This window comes from Camelus bactrianus, chromosome 6, assembly GCF_048773025.1.
Source record: "Camelus bactrianus isolate YW-2024 breed Bactrian camel chromosome 6, ASM4877302v1, whole genome shotgun sequence".
Taxonomy (NCBI): domain Eukaryota; kingdom Metazoa; phylum Chordata; class Mammalia; order Artiodactyla; family Camelidae; genus Camelus; species Camelus bactrianus.
In genome coordinates, this window is record NC_133544.1 from 19,403,362 (window position 1) to 19,429,031 (window position 25,670).

The 25,670-nt window shown below is 42.4% G+C and overlaps 1 protein-coding gene across 1 annotated transcript in view; it reads left to right on the forward strand.

The window, feature by feature from the left end:
* Positions 1 to 7,125, forward strand: part of SEL1L (SEL1L adaptor subunit of SYVN1 ubiquitin ligase) — a 50,949-nt gene extending 43,824 nt beyond the window's left edge. The window contains exon 21 of the mRNA XM_010955848.3: positions 2,829 to 7,125. Within this exon, the coding sequence (XP_010954150.1) occupies positions 2,829 to 3,038 (210 nt within the window). The 3' untranslated portion in view covers positions 3,039 to 7,125. The remainder of the gene's footprint in view (positions 1 to 2,828) is intronic.
* The last annotated feature ends 18,545 nt before the right edge of the window (positions 7,126 to 25,670 follow it).

Sequence of the window (25,670 nt, forward strand, 5' to 3'; positions counted from 1 at the left end):
GACCTGCAAGTGTCTGGTCTCTTCCCCTCTTCCCCGCCAGGTAAGGTGCCGGCAGACCTCATCAGGTGAGAGATGAGTGTGGCCACAAAGCACTGAGGGTTCTCAGGTAGCACTTGACAGTGGTTCCCAGTGCTAAAGCATTTTTCCTTGATGCAGATGTTTTCTGGTTTGGGGAAGACTGAGACTAGCCCAAGGCAATTTGAAACAGTAGTTAACTAAATTCAGTAAACCTTAAATCAGGTGACTGACAAGCAGTGACTTAGACCAACCCCTTAAAAGGAGAATTTAAAACAGGGGAAGAAGAAGTAGAAACTGAGAACTTGCCCAAACTCTTGTACTTCAGATTCTTCTGATAGTGAAACATGTTTTTTAAAAAATCACCACATCTATGCTCTCTAAAAATATCTTGAATTATTTAAATACACTAATGGTAGGACCTAGCTTGGAGACGGGTGCGTTTACCCATTCTCTTCAAAACTACCAGCTTTAGTTGCCAGTACGGTATATAGGTGTTTTGGGGTTCTCCAGTTTTCTGTTCTGTTTATGGTACCCATTGTTCCTCTTAATGGATTCACTAGTGCAGTAATTAGCTCTGAAAGTCCTAAAATATGTGCAGAAAGAAGGACTATTTAACTTTAATTTTCTCCAGGCCAGAAAAGGATGATGTTTCAACCTTTTGTGCACATTTTTCAGAACAAGTTGATGGAACATTTCAACATTAGATTCCCGAACGGGCTTTCCCTCTTTCTACACAGACGTAAATGTGGTCCTTGATGCTTCAGCATTTATAGAGAGAAATTGGGCAGCTTCTTCCTTTTGCAGCCCTGGCCCATGTACTGAGGTCCTGCATGTATAGGGCTCCAGAGGGCTGGAGATGTTGTCCTCTGTCCTCCCAATTGCTTATATATTTGTAATGTCAAACTTGTAATTGTTCAGTGGCATGAGCCAGGGTGTGCTGTACACTCTGCTAACTGAAAGGATCTTTGTTCCTTTAACTACAAAGCTAACAGTGTGGCTGCCTGCCCTTTCTCTGTCAGGACTATTTCAGACCCTTCTCTCTCACAATTTTTATTACTAATAAACTATTGATTATCTTCTAGATTTGGTCATGCAATACACCATATGCATGCATGCATAAAGTTTTTGTTTTAATATAGAAATGTCAAGAAAAAAATAAAATGCCCCATAGTCCTACCACCTAGATATTCCAACTAAAATAAAAAAAGAGAGAGAGAGAATAATAAGTATTGATGGTAAGAAAGTCAAACAGTACAGAAAAACAAAATCTCCTATTACAGGTCCCGCCCCAGGGAACACAGTTAATAGTTTCTTATAATTTTTTTCTGTAAAAGTTTAGCAACTATACCTACAAATATATATCATGGGAACCTTTTAAATGTAATTTTATTTAAACCTAAAGGATTATACCCCATGTTTACTTTCTTTGTGGGTAAGTAGCAGTTGGAAAATATCAGGAATAACTTAAATGACATTAAAACAATTAAATTATCATAGACGAAGAACATAATTTTTAAGTTCAAATTCAGCTGTTAAATATTTAGTTAAATTCTAACTAAAAAGTATTATTTGTTCATCTATTAAATTTGAATTGCTCCATCTTCAGTTCATGAGAGAAGTTATAAAGTGGCCCTGCTTTCATTAGAAGAGAGCTTTTTAGCTAGTGTGTCATCACTGTAAATAGGTTATAGGTGTGCCAAGATACTGTTTTTTTTCCCCCCTTGGTCCTCCATTGTCCTCCAGTGTTTGTTTCAAATATTTTCTGTGAAAAATGGTTAAAAATTAGTATATTAGGTTACTAATGGAAAGGAACCCTATAAGACACTTCATATAATCAACTGTTAAGAATTAATAGCTCAGGTCCTCAGACATTATTTTGAGTTTTTGAAACTTTTGAAAACTTTTAAAACCTTTTTTTTTTATTTGAACTCATTGTCTTTATTTTTATTTGTTGGTTTTGTTCTCAACTTTATTAGATTGAATTCTTTGTTACAGTCTTGGTGGGTTTTTTGTTTATTTTGGGGGAGGGATTTAGTTTCTTTATTGAAGTATAGTTGAAGTATAATACTATGTAAGTTACAGGTGTACAATATAGTGATTCACAATTTTTAAAGGTTATATTCCATTTATAGTTATTATAAAATATTGGCTATTTTCCCTGTGTTATACAATATATCCTTGTAGCTTATACCTAATAGTTTGTACCTCTTAATCCCTTATCCCCCATAGTGTCCCCCGCTTCCCTCTGCCCGCTGATAACAAGTTTGTTCTCTATATCTGTGAGTCTGCTGCTTTTTTGTTATATTCACTGATTTGTTATATTTTTTAGGTTCCACATATAAGTGATATCATACAGTATTTGTCTTTCTCTGACTTATTTCACTTAGCATAATGCCCTCCAAGTCCATCCATGTTGCTGCAAATGGCAAAATTTTGTTCTTTTATGGCTGAATACTATTCCATTGTGATTCCATTGTGTGTGTGTGTGTGTATACCACATCTTTATCCATTCATCTGTTGATGGACACTTAGGTTGCTTCCATATCTTGGCTACTGTAAATAATACTGCAATGAACACGGGTGTGTGTATCTTTTCAAATTAGTGGTTTTATTTTTTTCATGAGTGGAATTGCTAGGACGTATGATAGTTGTATTTTTAGTAAAACCTTTTGTTTTTTTAAACACGTTGCCAAATGTAGCTAAAATCTATTATTTTAAGAAGTCTGTATTTATCTCTAATTTGTGATATAACTTTACTAGCTCCTGTTACATTTTAGTGATTATAATGTTTTTATATTATTCTCATTAAGATTCGAGATATGTTCAGCCAACTTGATATGGACCAGCTTTTGGGACCTGAGTGGGACCTTTACCTCATGACCATCATCGCATTGCTGTTGGGAACAGTTATAGCTTACAGGCAGAGGCAGCACCAAGACATGCCTGTACCCCGGCCTCCTGGGCCACGGCCGGCACCACCGCAGCAGGAGGGGCCACCAGAGCAGCAGCCACCACAGTAACCCACTGTGTCCAGCCTTGATCAGTGACAAACAAGGAAATGGTTTACTGAGAACACTTGCATTTGATTTAGGACTTTGGATCAGTGACCACCTCCTGGAAGAGGCACAAGGAAGCATTGATTCCTAAAGCTGCTTAGAATCTGATGCCTTTATTTTCAGGGATAAGTAACTCTTACCTAAACTGAGTTGAATGTCTGTTTCAGTGCCGTATGGAGTAACAGCTCTCAATGGCTCCCCCCCCCCTTTTTCTCCCCCTGGAAACATATGTGAGACACTCAAGAGTAATGTCTGCTGTATCCAGCTATCTTTCTTGGGTCCTTTTGGTTACTCTGTCAATGTGCATAAGTCCTGTCTACCATCTTTAAGGTCTTATGCATCGACACTAAAAACTGATCAGTGCAAAAAGGAAGACCCAGTTAGTTGCAAGTTTAACTTCAGTATGTTTGAAAGTCTAAAAATAGAACTTGCCTTTTAAGTTAAAAAAAAAGTCTTCAAAGTGTTTCAGAATTTCAGTAGCTGAGGAGCTTTCACAGTCCCCGTGCAAGCACACGTACTCAGCATGTTCGTTACTCTAACAGGGAGGGCTGGGAGGACTCTTACTGCTGGTGATTGTCATGCTCTATACTCACCTCTCTCCTCAGAGACCGAAAGGCCTTGTTAAAGAGTTCTGTGCGAACTTCATTTCTTTGGAATGGAATAGGTAGGATCTGTTGTGAGCTGACTCCTTGAGCTAACCCGTAAACTTGCCCCACCTACTCAGTGTAATTTGCTTGTTTGTTATGAGTATACAAAGCCTTTATTCAGCAGCCAGAGGATGGACTAAATGGGAGAAGTTAGAAATCAGTATTGAAGAACTCTGGGTGGGGTACTAGGATCATAGACACACGTTCCCAAAAATTGATGCATTTGTTCCCAGGATTTATTTTACTTTGCATTTCTTATTGCAAAAGAACAGACACCTACCCCCCCCAACTCCCCCACCCCCCATCTGCTGAATTCTTTAAATATGAGATATCCTTGCCAGGCTATGGCCTATGGTGACCACCGTCACAATACTAAACTCAGAGACTTTGTGATGCGTTAAACTCAGTGGCTGAGGAGAGCCAGAGCCTGTTTGTACTGTTATGTACTGTTGGGGAGATTTTTATGTCTACAGTTTGATGTTACAATAGAAAGTCAGCCACTTGCTTAGCTATTGTATTCACCACCCTCCCACTGTTAACATTAGGAAAGTCAAGGCTATTACACTTCAGGATTGTCTGGTTAAATAGTATGGAAAACACAGCCACCACAGCAATAGCGAAGAAAACAGAACTTCACGTATCACACAAATGAAAAACTTAAAACCTCAACCGAATTTGTATTTCTTTTTATCATCAGATGGCGGTGTTCACCAGCCTACATCCGGTCTGAGACTCTCTTAGTATCTATGCCTGCTGACCTCGGTCTGTTCATATTAATCTTTATACTCTTTTCTCTTAATCCCTCATCTGCCAGAACACTTGAAGAGTTTATTACCTGTAGAGTTGTAAGACTTTGGTTTTTGAAGTGGGGATTATATTTAGAATTAGATTTACTTAGTCTGTAATGAACATGAAAGCTCTAAATGTGAAGTTGTGTGCTTTTTTGGTGTTTAGAATATTATGGCAAACCAGGTTGCAAACTTTCCTCCCAGATAATTGCTTCTAAATTTGAAGAGGTGGTCATGGCGAGAACAGGTATAAACGCATATCTGAAAGGTAGGAAATTTTACCCTCAGAAGTATAATGTCGCTTTGGGCAGCTCTTGTAAATATTAAGACTTGTTCGATCTCTTATGTTAGAGATTTGAGTGCAGTTGGTACAATACGTTGGTGTCTTCACCCCTGCCTCTTGTCCCCACCCTTCAAAATGAGTATGATCCATGCTAGCAGCCCTGCTTCATTTTGAAGCAACTGTTCTAATTTATTTAAAAGTTTAAAGGCTAAACTTCCCTGTTTTTCTACCATCTACCTAATGTCTCCTTTAGCAATATTTTTACCTCTATCTTTACTTCCCTCCGTTAGTACTTTGAAAAAAAAAAAAACATTTCTTAAAAGAGCGTGCACTGCCCGGAGGCCGACGGGAGAGTGCAGTCTTGCTCTTTATGCAATAACTAACTTCCCAGTAGTGCTCCACTTGCCATGTCCTTTTTATTAATATTCCAGGTATCTTTTTCTTGGCTTTTGTCCACCTCCTGTTTTACCCTGGGTCATTTGCTACTGGAAATTTGAACAATAAATTTAGAGCAACTTGGTTCCTATGGCTTCATTTAAAGACTGTCTCAAAATACTTTGCTCCCTTCTTCTTTCTGTCCAAGGGACATGATACCTAAGCAAATAGGAACTGGGTTTGGTGTTTCTCCTAAAATAATGCTCAATACTTACCTAATCAAATGGCATCCATTTGAATAAAATGACAGTAACTAAAGCTAGTTAATGTCAGTGACATTAAACTAACTCCAGGATTCAGGAGTTTTAATGTTAGAATTTAGAGTTAGCGATAGAGTGCGGCTTCATTTCTCCGTGGTAGCCCATCTCTCCTGCCCCCTTTTATAGTCTGTCTTCCTGCCTTCCATGGTGGTGACGTTAGTGCTCTGCTCAGCTTCTGTTCTCTTGTGCATTTGGTTTGTTGGCTACTCAGCTGTTCCAGAGTCTTGAGGCTATCTGTTTTGCTTTTGTTCTATGTTACAAAGGTAGCATTGGTGTTTGGGGGTTTCGTGTTGTGTTTTTGGTTTTGGTTTTTTTGACTTTTTGTTTTCCATTTTTGACGTTTTTCTTTCTATTTTCTGGGTAAGGCTTACCTTATTTTTGGTTACTATTCAGTGGCACAGGAAAATAAATCAAAAAGTTTTCTTTTTTTTTTCAAAATTCATTATTTAACACTTAAGTGAGATTAACGTGTGAATCATTCATCTGAATACTCTAGAGGATGTGTTACCCTTCTGCATTTAAGGTTAATCTGTGAGAGTTTTACTGCTAAGCTGTTTTATCTCTGTACCATTGGGAAGTTTTAGAAACTTCTGCCCGTGATCTGGCCATGATCTGATGCTTTATTTAATTAAGGAGCTGCTGTCGCCTCCAGGAAACTTACATACTGGAATTTTTTTTTCTTTTTTGCTTTCTTTTCTCCTCCTTTCTTTGCTCCTCTTGTTTGTTCTTCAAACCAGTGTTTTGAAAGTATGCATGCAGGCCTGTAAATGAAGACCACAGCTCTTCGTGTGTGCAGCATGTGTATCAGATTGTCTAGCTACATCTGCAAAAAACTTCTTTTTCAGAGGTTTGGACTAACATTTCACATGCACATTTCAAAACAAAATGCTTCAGATAAACAACCCCTTTACCCACAAAGAAGAGCAACATGGGCTACATTTGCCCCAACAACAGCTAGTGTTTGTTTTAAAAATGAGTTTAATTATATGTTGTATAATATTATGACTACAGCTGTGCAAGAAATAAAGCAAAAGAAACTTCTATTTTCTTGAAAATATTTTTCATCAGTCATTGCTCTCAAATGTAGATGAAAATACACAATTTCTGAATACCATATTGTCTGAGGCACTACCTGATTTTTAAATGTGTAGTAGTTCTTGAAAAGAAGCTAACTTTCTTCTTCCACTTGGTATTTGAAGAAAATTGAAAATATCCCAGGTAAAAATGATTTTATTTTCAAAGTGACCATTTGCACAAGTGAAAAATCTGATGTGTGCATAAGAAGGATGTCTTGGTTATGTGCAGGGAGTCATCTCAAGTACACCATTTTTCCTGTTTGGAATGACAAGATGACACTATTCTCTTTGATTAAAAAAAAAAAAGAAATTATAATGTTGATACGATCAAGGTATAACCACTATCAATATTGAGGAGACATTTGAAAAGACCACAAGTTGGCATTGGAAGGAACACCATGGTAGACTTTTTGTAAATTTATTTTGTATTTAATTAAATGCAGTATAAAGGCTGGTGAAGTGTAATATAATTGTGTAAACAAATCCTGTTAATAGAGAGATGTACAGATTCGTTTTGTACTGTATCTTGAAACTTGTGAAATAAAGATTCCACCTCTGGTTATCCCGTATGCTATAATGATTGTACCATGGCTAGGCACCTCTCTGGGCAGACTTACTTTAAAACCTGGATGATTCAAGTTGGAATTTCAGAAGCTTCTGGAAAATATTCATTAGGGGCCATTTGAATCCATCTTAAATTTACTTTTAACTATTGAAATTCAGGTTTCTGTAAGTTGAATTTTGTCCTACGGAAAATATGATTTGCTAAGAAATTCATTTTTAAATCTCTGACCTGGATCAGCCTGTGATATGTAGTAAGCATGATTCACTTTAATCCTGATTATAGTAAAACTTAGCTAAAATTTGTTTGTGCATTGCCTTTTCCCAGAGAGTTTCTAAGAGGACTTAACAGAGCTACATACAACACAATGAAATTTGCATAGGGTAAGTAAAATCTAAGTAAAGGGGAAACAAAGGAGAAAACAATATTAAATCAGGAATGAACTTTGTACACAAAATGCATGTTGGAACCGGGCTACAAATCTTGCCCTAAATTCCTAACAGCCAACACAAGAGAAATGAGCTGCAATGTTCAGCTTGGAAGCTTCAGATCCATTAAAAAAATTCTGGAAGATGCAGACTGTGGCAAGTGAGAAATTGGATCACAAATATTACTTCTGGGAACACAGCCAGCCACTCAAGAAGACCTGACTGACCTTGACTAAAATGAAAGTTGTGAGGAAGTTTGACATCAGAGCCGGAACGTCAGCAGTTTGATCATTCAACCTGGAGTTGGGTGCAATGCCTATTTACCAATTACCCCTTTCTGACAAGTCATTAAAATGAGTCCTTGGTTGTCGTTGGCTACAACTTGGTAAGAAACACTCTCCTTTACCTTTATGGCACTAATTTTGATTGGTTATTACTAGCCTTGAAATATGCATATCCTGTGTCAAAGCATATACATGAATATATGCAAGTAAAAAAATAGAAATAATTTCTGTAGTAGAAACTGAAAAAAGAAAAACAGGATAAGGAAGTTGTTTTGTTTTTTTACATTCTGGGTATTTTCCAAATACTTGAAGAGTCAAATAAAAAATAAAATGAGCTCTTGAATCTACCAGTTCAAAAGAAGGTGCTATGTGTTACGGGTCCTGTGTATTTCTTCCCATGACATTTCTACCAGTTCTTAGAAGGCCATCAGACTGAACAACCTTATGGGACCCTGAAAATTCTGCCAACTTTGTAATTCTTTGTTAGTATTACATTTTGAGCAAAACTCTGGTTTTCCTACTGGCCAAATATTTTCAGCCTGGATTAATTTCTTTTAAACACAACCTACTGTTCATGCTGAATTGTGTATTAAATCCCACTTATAAAAACCACACACGATTTTTTTCTCATTAAGCTGAATATAATGTGGTCAGTTAATTGACTTCAGAATATTCATATAAATATTTTCTGTTTCTTCTCAATGCAGTTTCCTTTTGCCTTCTCTCTGCCTCCCAGTAGAACTTTCTTATTTAGCCTCTCAGGATTGAAAAGAATTTCTCATAAGTCTGGGAAGTATTAGATTTGAGATTCAAGAATCCTAAACAAGGCTTCTGATTCTGACAGTAAAGACGCCATTGAGTTTTTACATGATTCAGGATTTACATGTGAACAACAGAAACCTCCATTCTTGGAAGCAGATTTATTTCAAGATGTGAAAACACAGCTGTGGGTTTCAGGGTTTGTGCATCTGGGTTTCACCACCTATGCCTTGCCTATAATTTTTTTTTACTTAGAGAAATTTGATTAATTGAAATTTTGTTTTGGTTCTAAATGAAATTTTTTGAAACAAATAGAAACGAATCCCAATTTTGCAAGGGACGAGGGGGAGGAAGAGGAGGGAACATCCAGCCGGTCTTGTTTCCCTTACGTGCTAGTAAAGAATTCACTTGAATTTTTTCATCGTACACAGATGTTATTTTCTTTTGCATACCCCTCGGACAGTGCTCTTCGGCTGGTAGCATCTTACACAACGCACGGAAATTTCCTGCCAGGACAGGATTTGAAACAGCACACTGTTTTCCCTACAGCCCCTGTTTTGACTCTAGATGAGATAAATGCTGTGAGTAGCACTGTCCACACATCAGTCTTTATTTCAAAGGCAAGGAAAAAAGTAATTGAAGAAGCCTTCGATTTGTTAGTTGGTATTTATATTTTATCACTCATTTAAGACTCAATTAAAACTGTGTGACTAAACTCATGCTTTTTGTACTCAAGTCCATTAAACCAAGGAAGGAATCTATTAGGTCACACCGGGCACTGTAAAGTAGGTTAGGAACAGGACATTAATACCTTAAAGCAGTAAAGTAGAAGAAAGGCCTATAAACTGGGATGAAACTCCAACCTTAGCCTCGGAAAAACTACACTGCATCACATTAGACTTATTACCACTAAATGAAAGGGACTTTTAAATCACGTGTCACTGTTCTAGTGCGAGAGTCATTGTGACCAATGGGAGAGTTGCATAAAAAAAGGACCCACACACAACCTCCATGGCCTATAACTGGGTCTTGCATTCCCAACAAGTTCTCCCACTGACCCTCCTGAGTTGCCTAAACCTTCATAAAAAAGATTAGTGATCAGTCCTGATCCCACGGAATGGCCCTGAAACGCCAAGGAAGAAAGGAAGGCCGCCTTAGTAAGAGAGAAGAGAGTTCTGGATGGGGCTCTAGTCCCCACAGTGGGTGGACGGCCTTGGGCAACCTGCTCACTTTATCATGAGAGTGATTGCCTTGGATGGTCATTAAGGTCCTGCCCAGCCTTGAAGGTCTTAAATGCCAAAAGAATTGATTAGACAGTTTTCCAATAACCAACTATCCTCAGAAAACCTTGCAGTTGGCACTCAGTTTTACATTTAGAAAACTTAGGTCACTATGAAGTCTGTCTGGATCTAGGTGCACTCCTTGTTCTAATATCAAATGCCCTAAATATTAAACCTCAGTTTGAGCAAACTGTAACTTTTCTTTGGTGACTTTATGTCCCTTTAAGGCTAAAAGTGGATGCTGTCTGCCTGTGGAGAGACTGAGGAGAGCAGAGTATTTCAGAACCTAAAAGAGGGATTCTGAGGCCTTGAGGCTTGTAATTCTTCTATTGTGGGCTTTATGCCTTGAAGGGCGTCTTTACTTGCAAGACATTGATCGATTCTAGGCAGAAGTTTAGAAGGATCTATTTGAATCTTGACGGGAGGTGAGCTGTGAATTTTGCCATTATCAGTTGGAGATTTTGTCCACTAGGGTGTGGTAGCAGATTCAACAGGGACAAGTGATCCGTGTTTCCAGAATCAGTCTAGTACCATCAGAGATGGAGCAAATAAAAGATGTCATAGGGTCATTTAATTCACTGGTTGGCTGTTTTGAGGGCTACTGTCAAGTTCTAGAATTATTTCACCCTTTTGGGAGAAATTCCAACATGATACTTCCCTAACAAGTCTCAGCGAGTAAATGGATAAGGGCAGGGGAACTAAGAAGAGAAGGGTGTGTGTGTCTCAAAGGGCCAAATGGAAAGGAACAGATTTAGAGACAGGAACCTCTTGAGGTTTATTAGAGATGCCCCACTATTTGAACTGTTTACTCCGAGGTGGGGGCTGCTTTATATTGTGGGTTTGAACACTGAGAGTGTGGCTCCAGTGTCAGTCAGGAGCAGAAAAAATTCATCCCCAATCTGGAGAAATGTTTCTCCAAACTGATTAAGAGGAAGGATTGGGAAGAGCCCCTGTGGTTCTTCAGAGCTTCATCACTGAGAAGTGGGAGATGTTGGAAAGGCTAGTGAGAGGGCTGAAGGTGCCTAAAGTGCTTAACTTTGTAACAATCTCTTTCCCAATGTCCTGGCTCTTTCTTTGCAATAACAGCAAAACCTAGGAGGGTTTTGAGTTCATTTAGGAGCCTTCATTTGTTGGAGTTGAAGATTAAGAATTTTGGCAGTCTTCTTCTTAGGTGACCATCTAGAGTAGGAGAGAGCTGGTTTGCTGGATGAACTAACTCTGGCCACGATTTCCCATTTCATCCTGGTTCAGCCCATTTGGAGTTAAAAGCTACCAGGATGGAATCAATATCAGAAGGAAGACTAGAATTTTCTTTTAAGAATAATCTTAAGCCGATTGTAATAGTCATGAACAGGGTCATCAGATTTTTGTGTGCAAACCTGAATTTTGTTCCAATCGAGAGGCTTTGGAAGAGCCCTAGGAACTACCGGATGACGTCACCTATGGATTTCCCGGGCCTGATCATATAAAAAGGAAGCAGGTTGGCCTCCCAGTTATAATTCTAGAGACCTTTCAGGATTTTCCCAATTAGCAGTTTTCAGCCAATGCTGGGCCCGGCCTTCAGTGATACGAACTAGCTGGTGTACGTCAGAGAAACCAGGCTGAAAAGTCTGGATGACTGTATTAAGTTCCTCAGCAAATCTGTGAGGATCTTCAGGTGCTTTGGGAGACTCTTTGACAATGGCTCACGGTTCAGCTTTAGTCCAGGGAATAGAAGACATTAAAGCTCGAGCCTCCAGACCCTCGGAAGACTTGCCTTTAAAGGGGCAGATTCTGAGAAGTTCAGAGGAAAAGGGGTCGGGGAAGAGTTTCAGAGAAAGGTGGAAGTTTGGCAGGAGAATTCGTTTGAGGGATCTGAGGGTGTAAGGAGCTGTGGGCATCATAGGAGGGAAGGAGGAGGAGGCGCCAGAGGGGGAGCCAAGGAGGAAGAGCTTGAGGTTCGAGAGTCGTTTTCTCTATTTATTCATTTGTTTGACTCACTTAATCTTAAAACCTTATTTTGCAGAGAGGCAATTTTAGACTCCTGGCGGTGTCAGGAAGCCTCAAAATACCAATCAAAATATGCATTTCACTCAGCTCTGGAAGTTCTAGAGCTACCGTGGTCCAATTTGTTTTTAAGATAATTAAGTTTGGGAGTTTTCTAAGTTCCCTATGATGGCCATTGAGATCCCAAATGGCCTTTGGTCAGGTCGGTGCACTTAGTTGGAAATGCACGTGAGGATGGACTCTGGTTTTTAAGTGTAAAGTCAGCCAGAGTTTCTAGGGTCAGGGGCACCCTCAAAATATTCAGGTAGCTGGGATCCCATTTCTCAGAGGTTTTTCTCTAGGGTAAGCGAGTAATTTTCAAACAGCTTAAACAATTCAAAACGGCTTAAAACAGTTCATGTGTCTTAAACAGCTTGCGACTCGAATAGCCCGCAGCCCTGATACAAGCTGGTTCTAAGGGAACAGGTTGGTCCCAGAGGAGCCAGGCCAAAGGATTTTCAGCCTGTTCCAAAGGAACAGGCCAAAGGCTTCTCAGCCAGTTTCAGCGGAAACAGCCTGATCTCAAAATCAGGCGCAAGTGCCAAATGAGTGCTTGAGTACAGAGCAAAGCCTTAGCCAGAAAGGACAAAACCTTACAACAGATCGCGAATAAAGCCTGGAGAGTGTCACACCCCAAGGGGGCAGGCAGACACTCAGGTCCAGGAGAGACATGTCTCCGCATTCCGGGGCTGGCGAGCTCCAGGCGGGCTCCTCTGTGGGCACCATACCTGTTTGCTCGCAGCCCCGGAGCCAGCAGGGGTCTTCTCTGGTCCCCTTACGGGCCACCGAAATGTTAACCTAAAACAAACAGACTGCCATTTATTTCTCCAGTGAAAATGGGCTTATTTAGGATCAGCAGAGAACTGTAATTTGGAGTCTTGCAACCATGGTGAGGCAAGTGCAAGTCCCTTGAACAACAAGGGAAGGCTTTTCATTGGCTGAGTCCTTGCCAGGAAGGAAGAGGAGACTTTCTTCTACGCGTTGGGCTCTGCTGTTGTTGAGGGGCATGAGAGCTTCCCCTCTGGCTCCTGACTCTTTAACTGAGGCTTCTGTTCATTAACAGTTTACAAAGGCATAAAAACCATCTAGAGCACCCCGACATTGGCTCCTCCCTTCTCCACCATGTCTAGGGCCTCTTCTGGGGTTGCTTGAATGGCTTGAGAAGCCATATGGCTGGGACCTAAGCCTCTTTCTGTTGGACATCTTCCAGGGACAGAAAATCCAAGACAGGTCCTTCACTTATGCCTGGTCCAGAACAGCTGGGTACTAGCCAGGGTTGCCCTCTCCACGTCTCAGGGTCCATAAAACTGCTCCAAAGCGAGCATTCTAAAAGCCCTGATGTAGCTGCAAGGCTTCTCAGGACCTGGCCTTGGCAGTCCCAAATGTCATGTGCTCTGCCTCCTATGAGTCAAGAAGTCACTTAGGCCAGCCCAGATTCAAGCGGTGTGGACAGAGGAATCCTTCCAGTGTAGCATCGGCATAGGTGGACAGGGATGGAGGGAACTGATGGTGACCATCTGGGAGACAGGCTGCCACAATCATAGTTTGTTTTTCTTCACAGCATCAGCAAACTCTGAAACTAAGAAACAGTCCGTTAGTTATGAAAACCATCAGCGTTTGACCTGCTTCTAGATAACATCCCTGTATACAATTCCTGCTGTTAATTGTGAGAAGACAAGGGCAACGCAATAAATCAGACATCAGCCCCATCCTCAAGGACTTCATTAGTAAATGGCCTCCAGGAGCTTTTCAAGACCAAAGCTATTTCCATGATTTCAGTGCTTCTAAGTTAACCCCAACTGCTATCAACCCAATTTGTCCATAAATTTAGAACTAAACCTCCCACATTAACGCACCTGAAATAGCTGAGCTAATGAAAAGATTAATAGAGCTAACGGAGGAGTATGTGCTTGTGCTGTGTTAATTACACCTGGCTTTGTTCCATTCTCAAACTGCCTTCCTGCCTTCCCTCTGCCCCCTGGCCCGGCTCACTCTCCTCCAGTCTCTGCTCAGACTTGCCTATCCCTGCATTAAATCAGGTGTGTCTGTTAGGCACCCTTCTGCATTTTTCCTTGATAGCACCTGTTATCACTGATTATTCACACTATTTGTTTAATCTTGGTCTCCCTGCTGAGAAACCCCTAGAGGACAGACAGCGTTTCTGTCTTTTTCACCAGTGTGCACCCAGAGCTTGGGACGATGCCTGACATACAACTCAATTTGATTAATGTTTGAATTAGTAGATGGACTTAAAAGGAATATTATAAACGACAGTTAAGATCCAGAGTCAGCTCTTGAGAAAATCTGCCTAAATGCAGATGTACTTGAAGGATTTATTACTGTGTGATTTACCAGCTTGGTGTAAAGATTTCCCTGGTCTCCCTGCCCTGTGCTTCGGATCCCCACAGAGGGAGCATAAATCCCTCCTGGAAAACAGCTTTTGAGAAAGCAAGAGGAAAGGGAGTGTGTCTGACAGTGGAGGGCCCCGGAATGACAACTCCTATCCCACAAAGGGACGGCTGTGCCCCAGAAACAGGGGCAGGGGAGCTCTACACTGGAGGCAGCTCTCGGAAGTGACAATGCCCTTTGCAAATTGAAAAGCAGGAAACATTAGGACTAAGCCACCACTGAAGAGAAGCCAAGACAACCTCCGAATGGCAGTTCCACTTAGTGCCGCCTGGATGCTTACTATGTCCAAGACCCTGTGCCAGGAAGGAGAAGCCCTTTGGTGGAGGTGGGGGTAAACTGGACTGAGTCAGTGTTGGGCTTGTGCACAGTCATCTGGGAAATGGGCCTTATCACACGAATCTTTCTTCGTCTGGTAGATGGATGCTGTCCTGAAAACGTGATGGTGAAAAACTGGCAAGGAACATAATTAGGGGATCCTCTTAGGGGTTTTTCAGAAATCTTTCTAAGTAATACAAGAAATTAACACCCCTTTCTTGGGATTTTGTGATGGGGGAGATACTGAGCCATTTTCATTCTGTTTCACTCCAGCTGGCAGCCTCCCTCGACTAGTTTTCTTTGTGTAAAGGGGAGGGACAGTATGAACCGGAATTTACACGCAGGCACCCCTATTCTGCCTGGCATCGCTCCTCTCGAGGGTTGACGGTAAATTGTCCTGGGTTATAGTATAGACGCTCCAAGTTATGTTTGTTGTTGTTTCATATCTATCGTACATCTCACATAGCTCATCACTTTAAATCTGTGAAGTTTCCTCTGAATATTAACTTAGCAGTTCCCACAAGTTCCACTAGAGGGTGCCGGAAGGCTACCTCTGAGGGAAGAAGGAGGAGGGGAAAAAAGTCTTTCATGGGCATAGGCGAGATCTGAGGGGCGTCTGCTCCCCACGCTTTGCCCAATAACATCATTGTAACTGCTAGGAACAGTACAGAACTTTTTAAATTCTTTTTTCTCCCCATTTTTTGGTGAGGGGAGGTAATTAGATTTATTTATGTACTGTAAGTGGCGGTACTGGGGGTTGAACCCAGGACCTCACCCCTGCTAAGCCCGGGCTCTACCACTGAGCTCTACCCTCCTCCAGCACAGAACTTTAATAGTACACTGGACCTGCAGTGTGAGTTGTGACTCTTGCAGGAAGCGGGGTCATAGGGACATACACTGAGGTCCAGGCCCCAGGCTGTTCCTAACGTTGTCCCCTCGTCTGGCTGTAGCTCGTTGTCTTTGGAACCTAGCGCTATACTCCGCTGACTCGTGGTGCGTTCTTTCCATGAAGCTCCTGAGACAAGGCTGGTTCTCGGCAAATCCAGCTTAGATTCTCAAAGCGAGGCCGCTCCTGCATCCATATATCTGCTCACCCCCCACCCCCCTCAGGCACACGGCCTGACCCTCCGAGAACCCAGTCATTTTTCCAGCCTCTGAATTCATTGCATTTATCACCTGGGCCTCTGTGCGGCATCATCAGAGCTGGCTCTGGGCACCTCCCGTGCGTCTTTGTGTGTGTTTGTTTTCAGGCACTGAGAGCGGAGGACAAAGGCTGCCTGAGAGCACCTCGACAAGTCATCTTGTCTCCCCAGTTGTCCCATAGTCCCATCCATGCGACGCTTCCCCAGACCTCCTTGTCTCCCATCTTCCACCCGTGCTCCTTCCACACCCAGGAGAAGCGGAAAGAAGCAGGCACTTGATGTGGGAAAGTGATGGTGTGCACAGTGTCTCCACTGCAGGTAACCCAGAACTGAGCCGGGTAGGGTGGGTGGGAAATTGCTACATACGTGATCCCACCTTCCCAGTTAGAATTTCCGGGGTTGCTTTGGTTTGTTTTCTTTTAAGAATCGGGTTGTTTTCTGTGCACTAGAAGTCATAGTTAATCATGATATTTGCTCACTTTTCCTATTAGATTGTCGACCCTTATTGATTTCTGTGAGCTTTTATGTATTAAGAAAATTAACCTCTTGCTGTAAAATGAATTGCTGTATTCTCCCAGTTCAATGCGTGTTTTTTGGCCACGCTTACTTTTTTTGTTATGTAGTCAAATTTATCGATCTTTTCCTTTATGGCTTCTGGGACTTGAGGAACAATTAGGAAACTTTTTCTTTTTAAACGTACATTTCCAACAAAGAAAGAAAGGATACCTTAGAAAATATGAAAACTGACTGTAAGGATAGTCTAATATTGGGTAGACTCATATTGAGACTTTCAAGCTAATGGTCTAAATATTTGCTCAAATTCCCTTAGAGAACCGGGTGAGAGGTGAGGAGGCAGGTCAGCTCTCGCCCTGAGCATGCATGCCTCCCACGGAAAAGGAAGGCTCCACGTTAACAAGACCCAATTCCTGGAGGGCAGCTGGCAGCCAAGCAGGGCTCCTGGCAGCCCTCTGGTGGGGGACGGGTCCTGTCCCCTCCCCTAGACGCACCAGAAGCAGCCCTTGCAATCATGTTTGTACTCTCCTGGAGAGGAACTCTTGTAAATTCAGTTTTCTTCATCTAGTTGTGTTTCAAGGGTGGTCCTAGATTTTAGTGACATTTTCTTGTCTCTTGTGTCCAGAGGAACCTGCCCAGCTGGCTCTGACCTGATGAACAGTGAGCACAGGCTCTGGAAGCTGGTTCAGCCCCAGGAAAGCCGGGCCTGGCTGGCAGTCGTCTGGGGGCAGAAAACCAGTCCGATGGGCTTTGTGAAAGGAAGTAGCTGGGCATGGTGAGGGAGCTGGCCTCCAGTCCCCGTCCCCAAGTGAGCCGCATGCAGAGAGGGTTCTTAGGGACGAGGAGCTATGTGAGCCCCATGTGTCTTCAGGGGATAAAACACTGTGTTAACCAGCCCTGAACCAGAAGAGGACCCACAATAATTTCATTTTTTAATTTGAGGGTTCTTTGAAAATTTTTTCATCTTTATTGAAGTAGAATTGCCATATAAAATGGTAAGATATTTAAAGTGCCCATAATGGTGATTTGTTATAAATATACAAGAAGGGGAAAGGATTCCCCCCATCTAGGTAACTAACACGTCCATCACCTCACAAATTTAGCTTTCTGTTTTTTCAGGGTTGAGGGGAGAACATTTGAGTTCCACTCTCTTAGAAAAGTCATTACCCTTTCCTGTGTCTTTTCCTCAAAGAGTGTCAATTATAATTACAAACAAGGGAGGGTAAGAGTGATTCTAAACTGTCATTGGTGCCAAATGAGTAAATGAGTGGGGAGGAAGGAGCAGACTTTCACTGAGTGAGGGTTTTTTAAAATGTAGATAAATACTCTAAAATCAAGAGAAAACTGTTGAATATTTCAAATGTTTCTCAGTAAGTCAAGAAAAAGGCAAGCTTGTCACTGGAAGGCTATATTCACTCATTCATCCCCTGTCCTGGGCCACACATGGCAGCAGAGTCTGAAGGAGGCTCCCAGGGCCCCCTGGGCTCCTGGTAGAAGATGCCCCTGGACCGAAGCTGGAGTCTCAAGACCACAAACCCTGGGAGATCTCTGACAGTCGCCCTCTTCCTCCTGCCCCCAGCATCCCAACTTTGCTCCAACATCAACGTGCACATTTCCAGGGGAGGTGCCAGGTCCAAGCCAGTCACTGCATCCTGTATCCTGTTGACCCTGGGAACTGGACTGATGCAGCGTTAGGGTTACTCCACTTGTTCTCATTGCTGGTGTCCTATTCAATCATTTTAGATACTTTTTCCCTAACTGCACCCTTCTACCCCATAAAAAAAATTTTATTGAAATATAGTCAGTTACAATGCATCAATTCCTGGTGTACAGCATAATGTTCCAGTCATGCATATATATGTATATTCATTTTCATATTCTTTTTCATTAAAGGTTATTACAGGATATTGAATATAGTTCCCTGTGCTATACAGAAGAAGTTTTTTTTAATCTATTTTTATGTATAGAACCCTCATAAAATTTGGTACCAGAGATACAGTCATCCCGCAGTATCTGTGGGGGATGGGACCCACCACCGACACCAAAATCCGAGGATGCTCAAATCCCATAGTCCACCTTCCGTATCTGCAGTTTCTGCCAACTGTACACTGATAAGTGTTTATGTACTGTATCCACAGCTGTGCTTCATAAGTAAAAAGAGAAGGATTTCTTTGCCTCTGCCAAGAACCCATTTTCCCCATGGAGATATGATTCTGAGAATGCAGGGCGGAAGGGATTGCAACACTGTTAATAAGAGCAGAAGACTGGAAATCACCTAAAGGTCCATCAGTAAGGACTATCTGAATGGACTGTGCTACACTCAAGGAAAATGATACTGTGCAGCTCCCCTCCACACACACACAAATGAGGAGTCCTTCTATGTACTAATGGAGAGATCCACAATATATTAAATGCAAGGAGCAGAACACCATTTATAAAATGATGTCCTTCTTGTCAAAGCGTAGAGGAAGAACGGCTGTGTCTGCATGTGCCTGAACTATCACAGAAAAGATACACGTTGCACTCGTGACACTGGTGTGCTTAAAGGGAAGAAACCTGAGCGACGGAGATGGAGGTAAACTTTTGACTGCGCAGAACCACGTCATTATGTTGCCTGTTCAAATGTTAAAGTAAAAAAAAAAAAAATCTGAATGTAAAGTTAGCATTGAAGCTTTTTGGTGTATCTTCTTAAAATACGGGCGCCAGCAAGATCAGTCATTTCAGTTTCATATCACCAGCTGACAGACTCAGCAGGACTTAGGGACCTGATAGAAGAGAAAGAGGTTATGCCTCCATTTTCTGTTTCTACAGCATTAGAGCAAGTTTTTATCACCATGGAGCTTTCCATAGAGCTCCACCACTGCAGGGCACTTCTGTGCGGAGCTCAAAATTGGAACTTCCTGGACTCCTTATTTTCATCTCTCTGCTCAAGCACACAGGTAACTCCTGCATAGCCGCGTGTTGATTACCCCTGAAGGAATCATTTTAGATATTTTTTTCCCAACCGCACCCTTCTGCTCTCATGAACTTTTAATATCACAGATACAGTCCTCACCCGGCACCCACGGGGGATGGATTCCAGGACCGGCCACAGACCAAAATCCACAGATGCTCAAATCCCATAGTCCTCGCTCTGTATCTGTGGGTTTCACCGACTGTATACTGAGCCTGTGTTTATGTGCTGTGGGAACTGTGGTTTCTGCAATGCCTTTTCACACCTGCTACAGTAACCTTGGGCAGTGTCCTTGCCTGATTTGGTGAATGTTCTGTGGCCACCATTTCCCCTAAACATTCCTGCCTTCAATGAGTCATTGTCTAGGCATGCAGAATCCTAAGCCGATGAGGAACCCTTTACAGGTTCAGTTTCCAGGGTCCTTCCCCTTCCTGTCATTAAGGTGGTCACCTCATTGGATGAAGCTTCATTAAGATCTTGTCTGAACTTAGTCATCAGGTTGCCATCGACAAGGATTAAGCAAGTGCTGACTGTGGATTCCTGGACTCAGCACTGGTTCTGCTCCTGACAGAACCCATGGCTTGAGTCCAGAGGCCACTGCCAGGGTGCACTGGTGATGATTAACTTGTGCAGAATCATGGACAAAAGTCAAAAAACCACAGAGGATCACGAGCGTTCTTTTCATAGGGCGTGGAAGCCCTGTGAAAATGGTAGCACGTCTGCAGCTGTGAGCAGCCAACAGCGGTGACAACATTGTGCTGGTATTGTTTTTACACCATGAATTCATCAGTATTCAATTTCTTAATGCTTGCAGATATGATCTTCAAACGTAACTCAGCACTGCCATCTTAGCTTTGGTGGAAGGACCCAGATTTCCCTCTGGTCAATGAAAGAGTGGCCAAGAATGGGGATGAAATCTGAAGATCTGTGGGTGAGGAATGGTTTGGCCCTTCCTGTTGAGTGTGGGGGTGAGTGGGGGTTGTGGTGGTTTAGGAGCATGGGGCTGATAAGAAGGGGACGTGCAGGGGTTGGAGGGTGATGGAGGACCAGTCCCCCACGTCACTACTGCAGTCACGGTTAATGATGGAAGGGCATTCGATGTGGGGTTCCAGCACCAAGAGGCTGAATTTCTCGTCTTCCTGCTTGAACAGAGTTTGAAGCCATTTCACTTCCTTTACCAGAGGCCTCTCTATATCCTCACCGAACCACTCTTGCTGGTGCCCCCAACACTCAGAGATCACCAGCCTGTAGTGTAACATTTTCCAAAGACAATGTCTTATCAGATTAGTTGTTGGTTGCCATTTAGCCATCGAGGGAAAAAGAGCTAGTTGTACATTTAACATGTGAAAGTCTTCATTCCTTTGATGCTTATGAGAACTTGTTCGAATCTCCAAATTGAAGCAGAATTAAATTAAAATGTAATATATTATATTTTAGGTTTATCCTGGAAATAATAAAAAAAAAGGAATTTATCATTAAGATATGGGGTGGGTCTCAGAATCACACAAGCTGAAGAAGCAGACAGCTCTAATGGTCTAGCTAATTGAAAGTATTAGCCCAAATGCTGGAGACGATTCAGATCTCAAGGCTGACCCCTTAGCCAGGGCAGGACAGGGCACTTGATTGACAGCCTCATTAAGGTTGTGTGGGTTGGGGGAGAAAGAGAAAAGTATTCTGAGCAGGCAAAATCAATAGATTCCATTAAAACACCAGATTTATTATGTGCTCTTAATATTTTTTAGGCAAACAGTAATGCTCATTCAAGGGTCCTGAATGTCCACAGCCTTCAATTAGGGGTTCAAATCTTTCCCCTTGAAGAACTGACAACTTAGCTGGAGAAGAAAAACACTAACACACCCACTAGGAAACTTAGAAACTGAGATGTAACCAATTACAATCACATATGCTTAAAAAAAATGCACATACATATATCTATCCCATGTTTACTGCAGAATTATTTACAAGAGCCAAGATGTGGAGACACCCTTTATGTCTATCAATGGATAAATGGACAAAAAATTATGGCATATATACACAATGGAATATTATTCAGCCATGTAAAAGAATAAAACCTTGACATTTGCAACAACATTGGATAGATTTTGAGGGCATTATGCTAGTGAATGTAAGTCAGAGAAAGATAAATTCCTTATGATATCCCTTATATGTGGAATCTAAAAACAAAACAAAACAAAACAACCCCAAAACCAAAAAATAAGCTCATAGATACAGATTGGTGGTTGCCTGAGGTGGGAGTAGTGTGGGTGGGTGAAATGGGTGAAGGGAGTCAAAAGGTACAAAGTCCAGTTATAAAATAAACAAGTCGTAGGGATGTAATATACAGCGTGCTGACTATAGTTAACAGTACTGTATTGCATATTTGAAAGTTGCTTCAGGAGGGTAAAAACTTAAAATTTTTCATCATAAGAAAAAATTGTAACTGTGTATGCTGATGGATGTTAAAGAGCCATTGTGGTGATCGTTTTGCAGTATACACAAATATTGAATCATTGCACACCTGAAACTCAGATAATGTTATATGTCAATTTAAAAAAAGATATCTGAAGCAGAACCTGTGTCCCTCTGACAGTCTGAGATGGAAGAATCTACTGCAATGATTCCCAATTTTTCTCAGTATGAAGAGCCCCTCCCCACTTTTTTTTTTTTTTTTTAATTTCAAGGACCTCTGTGTAATTGTCAAACGTTCGTATACAAATTCAGTGGAAGAACTAGGAAGGCCCACGAATGCATTTACCAGGAGTTTGCAGTTACCCCAACTTCCACTAAGGGGCCACCAGCTCACATGTTTTTGATCAGCATCTACAAAATAGCAAACCACTTAGATTAGATTGACCAAGTGACTTCTATTAATTTGCTTAATTTGTTGCCAGCTCTCCCTGACCCACTAATATAAGGGCGGACTTTGAATGACTGTCTTGGAGACATCTGTGGGTTAAAGAGAAAGACATGATTCCAGTTCTGCCTGTGTGTGTGCTGGCTGTGTGGGCTTGGCAAGTGACCAACCTCAGACTGAAATAACACGTACCACAATAACCCACACCTTGCCCTCCTCGAAGAGTTGTTCTGAAGAGAAAATGTCTTTAACCCAAAGTATCATTCAGTGTAATCCTCTGCAGAAATCTCACCCCTCTCTCCACCAAGCTTCTTTGTGAGCACTTAACAGTAATGGATATCAAGTGCTCCTCCAGGGACAAGCAACCACAGTTGCTTGCTCCTTGTCCCCCATAAATATCTCCCAAGTAAAAGAGACATTCAAAAAGAAAAGAAAAGAAAAACTTTTAGATCTGCACTGTCCAATACAAAACCATTTGCCCCATGTGACTACCAAACATTTGAAATATGGCCAGTCTGAGGTGAGGTGCACTGTAAAGTATCAAATTTATACTAATTTTCAAAGACTGAATATGAAAAATAGATGTAAAATATCTCATTAATAATTTTTGAACATATGTTGAGATGATAATATTTTTGATAATCAGATTATATAAAATATATTATTAAAAAACAGTTGGCTCCTGAAAATTTAAAATGGTGTATGTGACTCACATTGTATTTCCATTGGGCATTACTGGTCTTCACTATGTAAGTTTTCAATTTCTGTCCTGCTTTCAGGTTCCATGATTCAAATATGAACCTGCTTAGGGGGAAAAGAAGTTCCAGGTAAGCCTGGGACTTAACTCTTCCACAAACCACCCTACGGAAACACACACACAGGTACCTGGACAATGTGTGTTATGTTTGTAGTATTGTTTGTAGCATGAAGAAAAGAGCTGAAAAAAACCTGAATGTTCAATAACTGGGATCTGGCTAATAAATTATACATTCTTATATGAGACATGTACAAGTATTAAAAGGCAAGACATTTTCCATAAGAACCACCCGAGACATCATACACCTAAAACTAATAAAATGTTACATGTAAAATATATCTCAATTTAAAAATTTTTAATAAAAAAAAAATGAGCCACCTGAGGCACTTATTCTGGTTTAGCAAGTCTTGGGTGAAACCTGTCAATCTCTGTGTTTAAAAAGTGCCCTAAGAGCCTATAGCTCAATAAGATAAAAATTTTAAAAAATGCCCTAAGAGGCTCCATTTCCAGATGTTTGAGAGACACTAAAATAATTTATATGTAAATGTAACTATGGAAAAGATATCCATGAAAGTGCTTAGAATAACATTACATGATAATTTTTGTTTATAAAATAGTATGACGTATGTGTGTATGTGTGTACAAAGACACGTAATTATGCATAGAAGAAGATTTGAAAGGACAAGACCCAGGACTGCTACCTGTGAGCAGAAGAGAAGACGGATTTTCCATTTTTACACATATACTTCACTATTTGTTTGTTTACACATCATTTAAAGGGAGGAGGAGGACCTGTGATTTCATCAGCTCCCAAGTGTCTGGGAGGGAGGCTGACTGAGGCTGTTAACTGTGCTCAGAGCCAGGGCGACGAGGCCCTGGGGGCAGGGTCCCCCCACCCCCCAGGGGTCAGGCCCTCCCCAGGGGCCCCTGCCCAACTCTTCCCTGGCCCTGCAGCTCCTCTGGCCCCACGGCTCTTCTCCCTCCACTGCCCTGGGGAGCCTGAAGCCGACTACAGTCAATGACTTGGGAAAAGGGCTTTCCAGATCGCAGCCTGGCCCGTGGCAGAGCCAGCACCATGAGGTCACCCGGCACAGCTGCGAACTATTTCAAGGAAACAGGTGGCGGCTCTGTCCTCTTCCTAGGCTGGGAGTTTGCTGCGAGAGGCCTCTTCAAGGGCAACCTCAAAGGCCAGCCCTAGACGCCTCTGTGATTGGGAGACAGGAGCTCAGGGTGGCCTGGTGTCCTTGGGAGCCTGCAGCTGTTACTTCCCTCCAGAGCAGCGGTCTCTGCCCTGGTGACACAGCCATTCACGGGGAGGTTGAGAATTTCTCTGAGGGGGCTGCAACCCAGACCTACAAAACCAGAATCCCTAGGACGCGGTCTGGGCATCAGCATTCTGAAGGCTCTCGGTGATTCCACTGTGCAGCCAAGGTGGAGACCACCGGTCTCTCTCTTGCAGCTAAAATCCCTGGATCTGCAGCGTCCTTGAGAAATTCACTAGAAATGCAGGGTCTTGGGTCCCAGACCTGGTGATTCAGAATCTGCATTTCTATAAGATCCCAGGAGATTTGTGTGCACTTGAGGGTTTGGAAGTGTTGCTGCAGGCAGGGGCTAGTGTGTTTATCTCCTAGCTCTGGGGGCTTGTAAAAGGAGCAGAGCGCCTTACTCCTGTGTGCCCCGGGAGACCTCCTTGACCTCTCTGAGCCTCATTCTCAGGTACAATAAAGATCAGATGTGCTCCTCTCTGATTTTTGCGATGATTAAGCTTGATGATGCTTATGGCAAGCTGGTCCTTAGCACCAGTGAATGTGAGCTCTGAGTTTGTCAGCACTGGGCTGTTTTTCATCCTGACATGCAACCTGCTCGGTTGGCCAGCCTGCTATGAGCATGTGCTGGCCATACTTCTTGTCCAGCTCATCCTCCATCCCACCAGCATTGAATATCTTTTCTTTCCAGGGGCCCAGACCCAGGGACCAGAAAGTCCGTGGCTCAGTCCAGACGGTGTCCGATTCCAGAGTTGTTTTTCCTGTTGCAATCATGTGATTGCTCCATCGTTAGGAAAAGAAAAACAATACAAGGGAGTAGGTTCTCATAATTGCCATGGAAGCTGCAAATGTGGAGCGTCTCTGTGCCAGCTGGAGAGGAGAAGGGTGTGGGGAAGGGGGTTTGCCAAGTCCCCGCCTGCCTGTGCTTCTTGACTGCAGACCAACCTCAGACAGAGAGAATGAGAAATTGGGCGAAGGCCTCCGGGACGACGTGGGGAATGGTACCCTGGTCATGGCACGCGGTGGACAACATGAAGCGATGCTGTGCTTCCAGGGGTAGCACAGCCTCATCCAGCAATGGTCCTGGGTTTTTTTTTTATAGCCCTCTTTATTCATTTAACAAACATCAAGCATTTTCTAAGGGCCAGGCATTGCACTATTATCTCATTTCATTATCAAAATTACCCCTAGGGGCCGGTCTTACCCTCATTTTATAGGTGAGAAAACAGGCTCAGAGATGTTTGGTTCAAAGGTCAGACAGCAGCTGAAGGACAGAGCTGGGATACAGACAGGCTGTCGGGGTCCACAGCCCACCCTGGCAGCCCACTCCACCGCAGGGCTTCTCCCCAACCCCGGAGGACATGGCCAGGGGCTAGAGCTCTTTCTTGTTGAAGGCTGGATTGTTATTCTTTGTGTTTGCCCTCCTAGTGTTGAGAGGCCCCATCCCCCTGAGTCCTTTGCTAAGCCCTTCATCCTCCGAGAGAGAGATGTGGCGTCCACTATGAACCACGGTTCTGCATGTGTCTGCAGCCTACAAGAGTTTAAAATCACCCCCCTTACT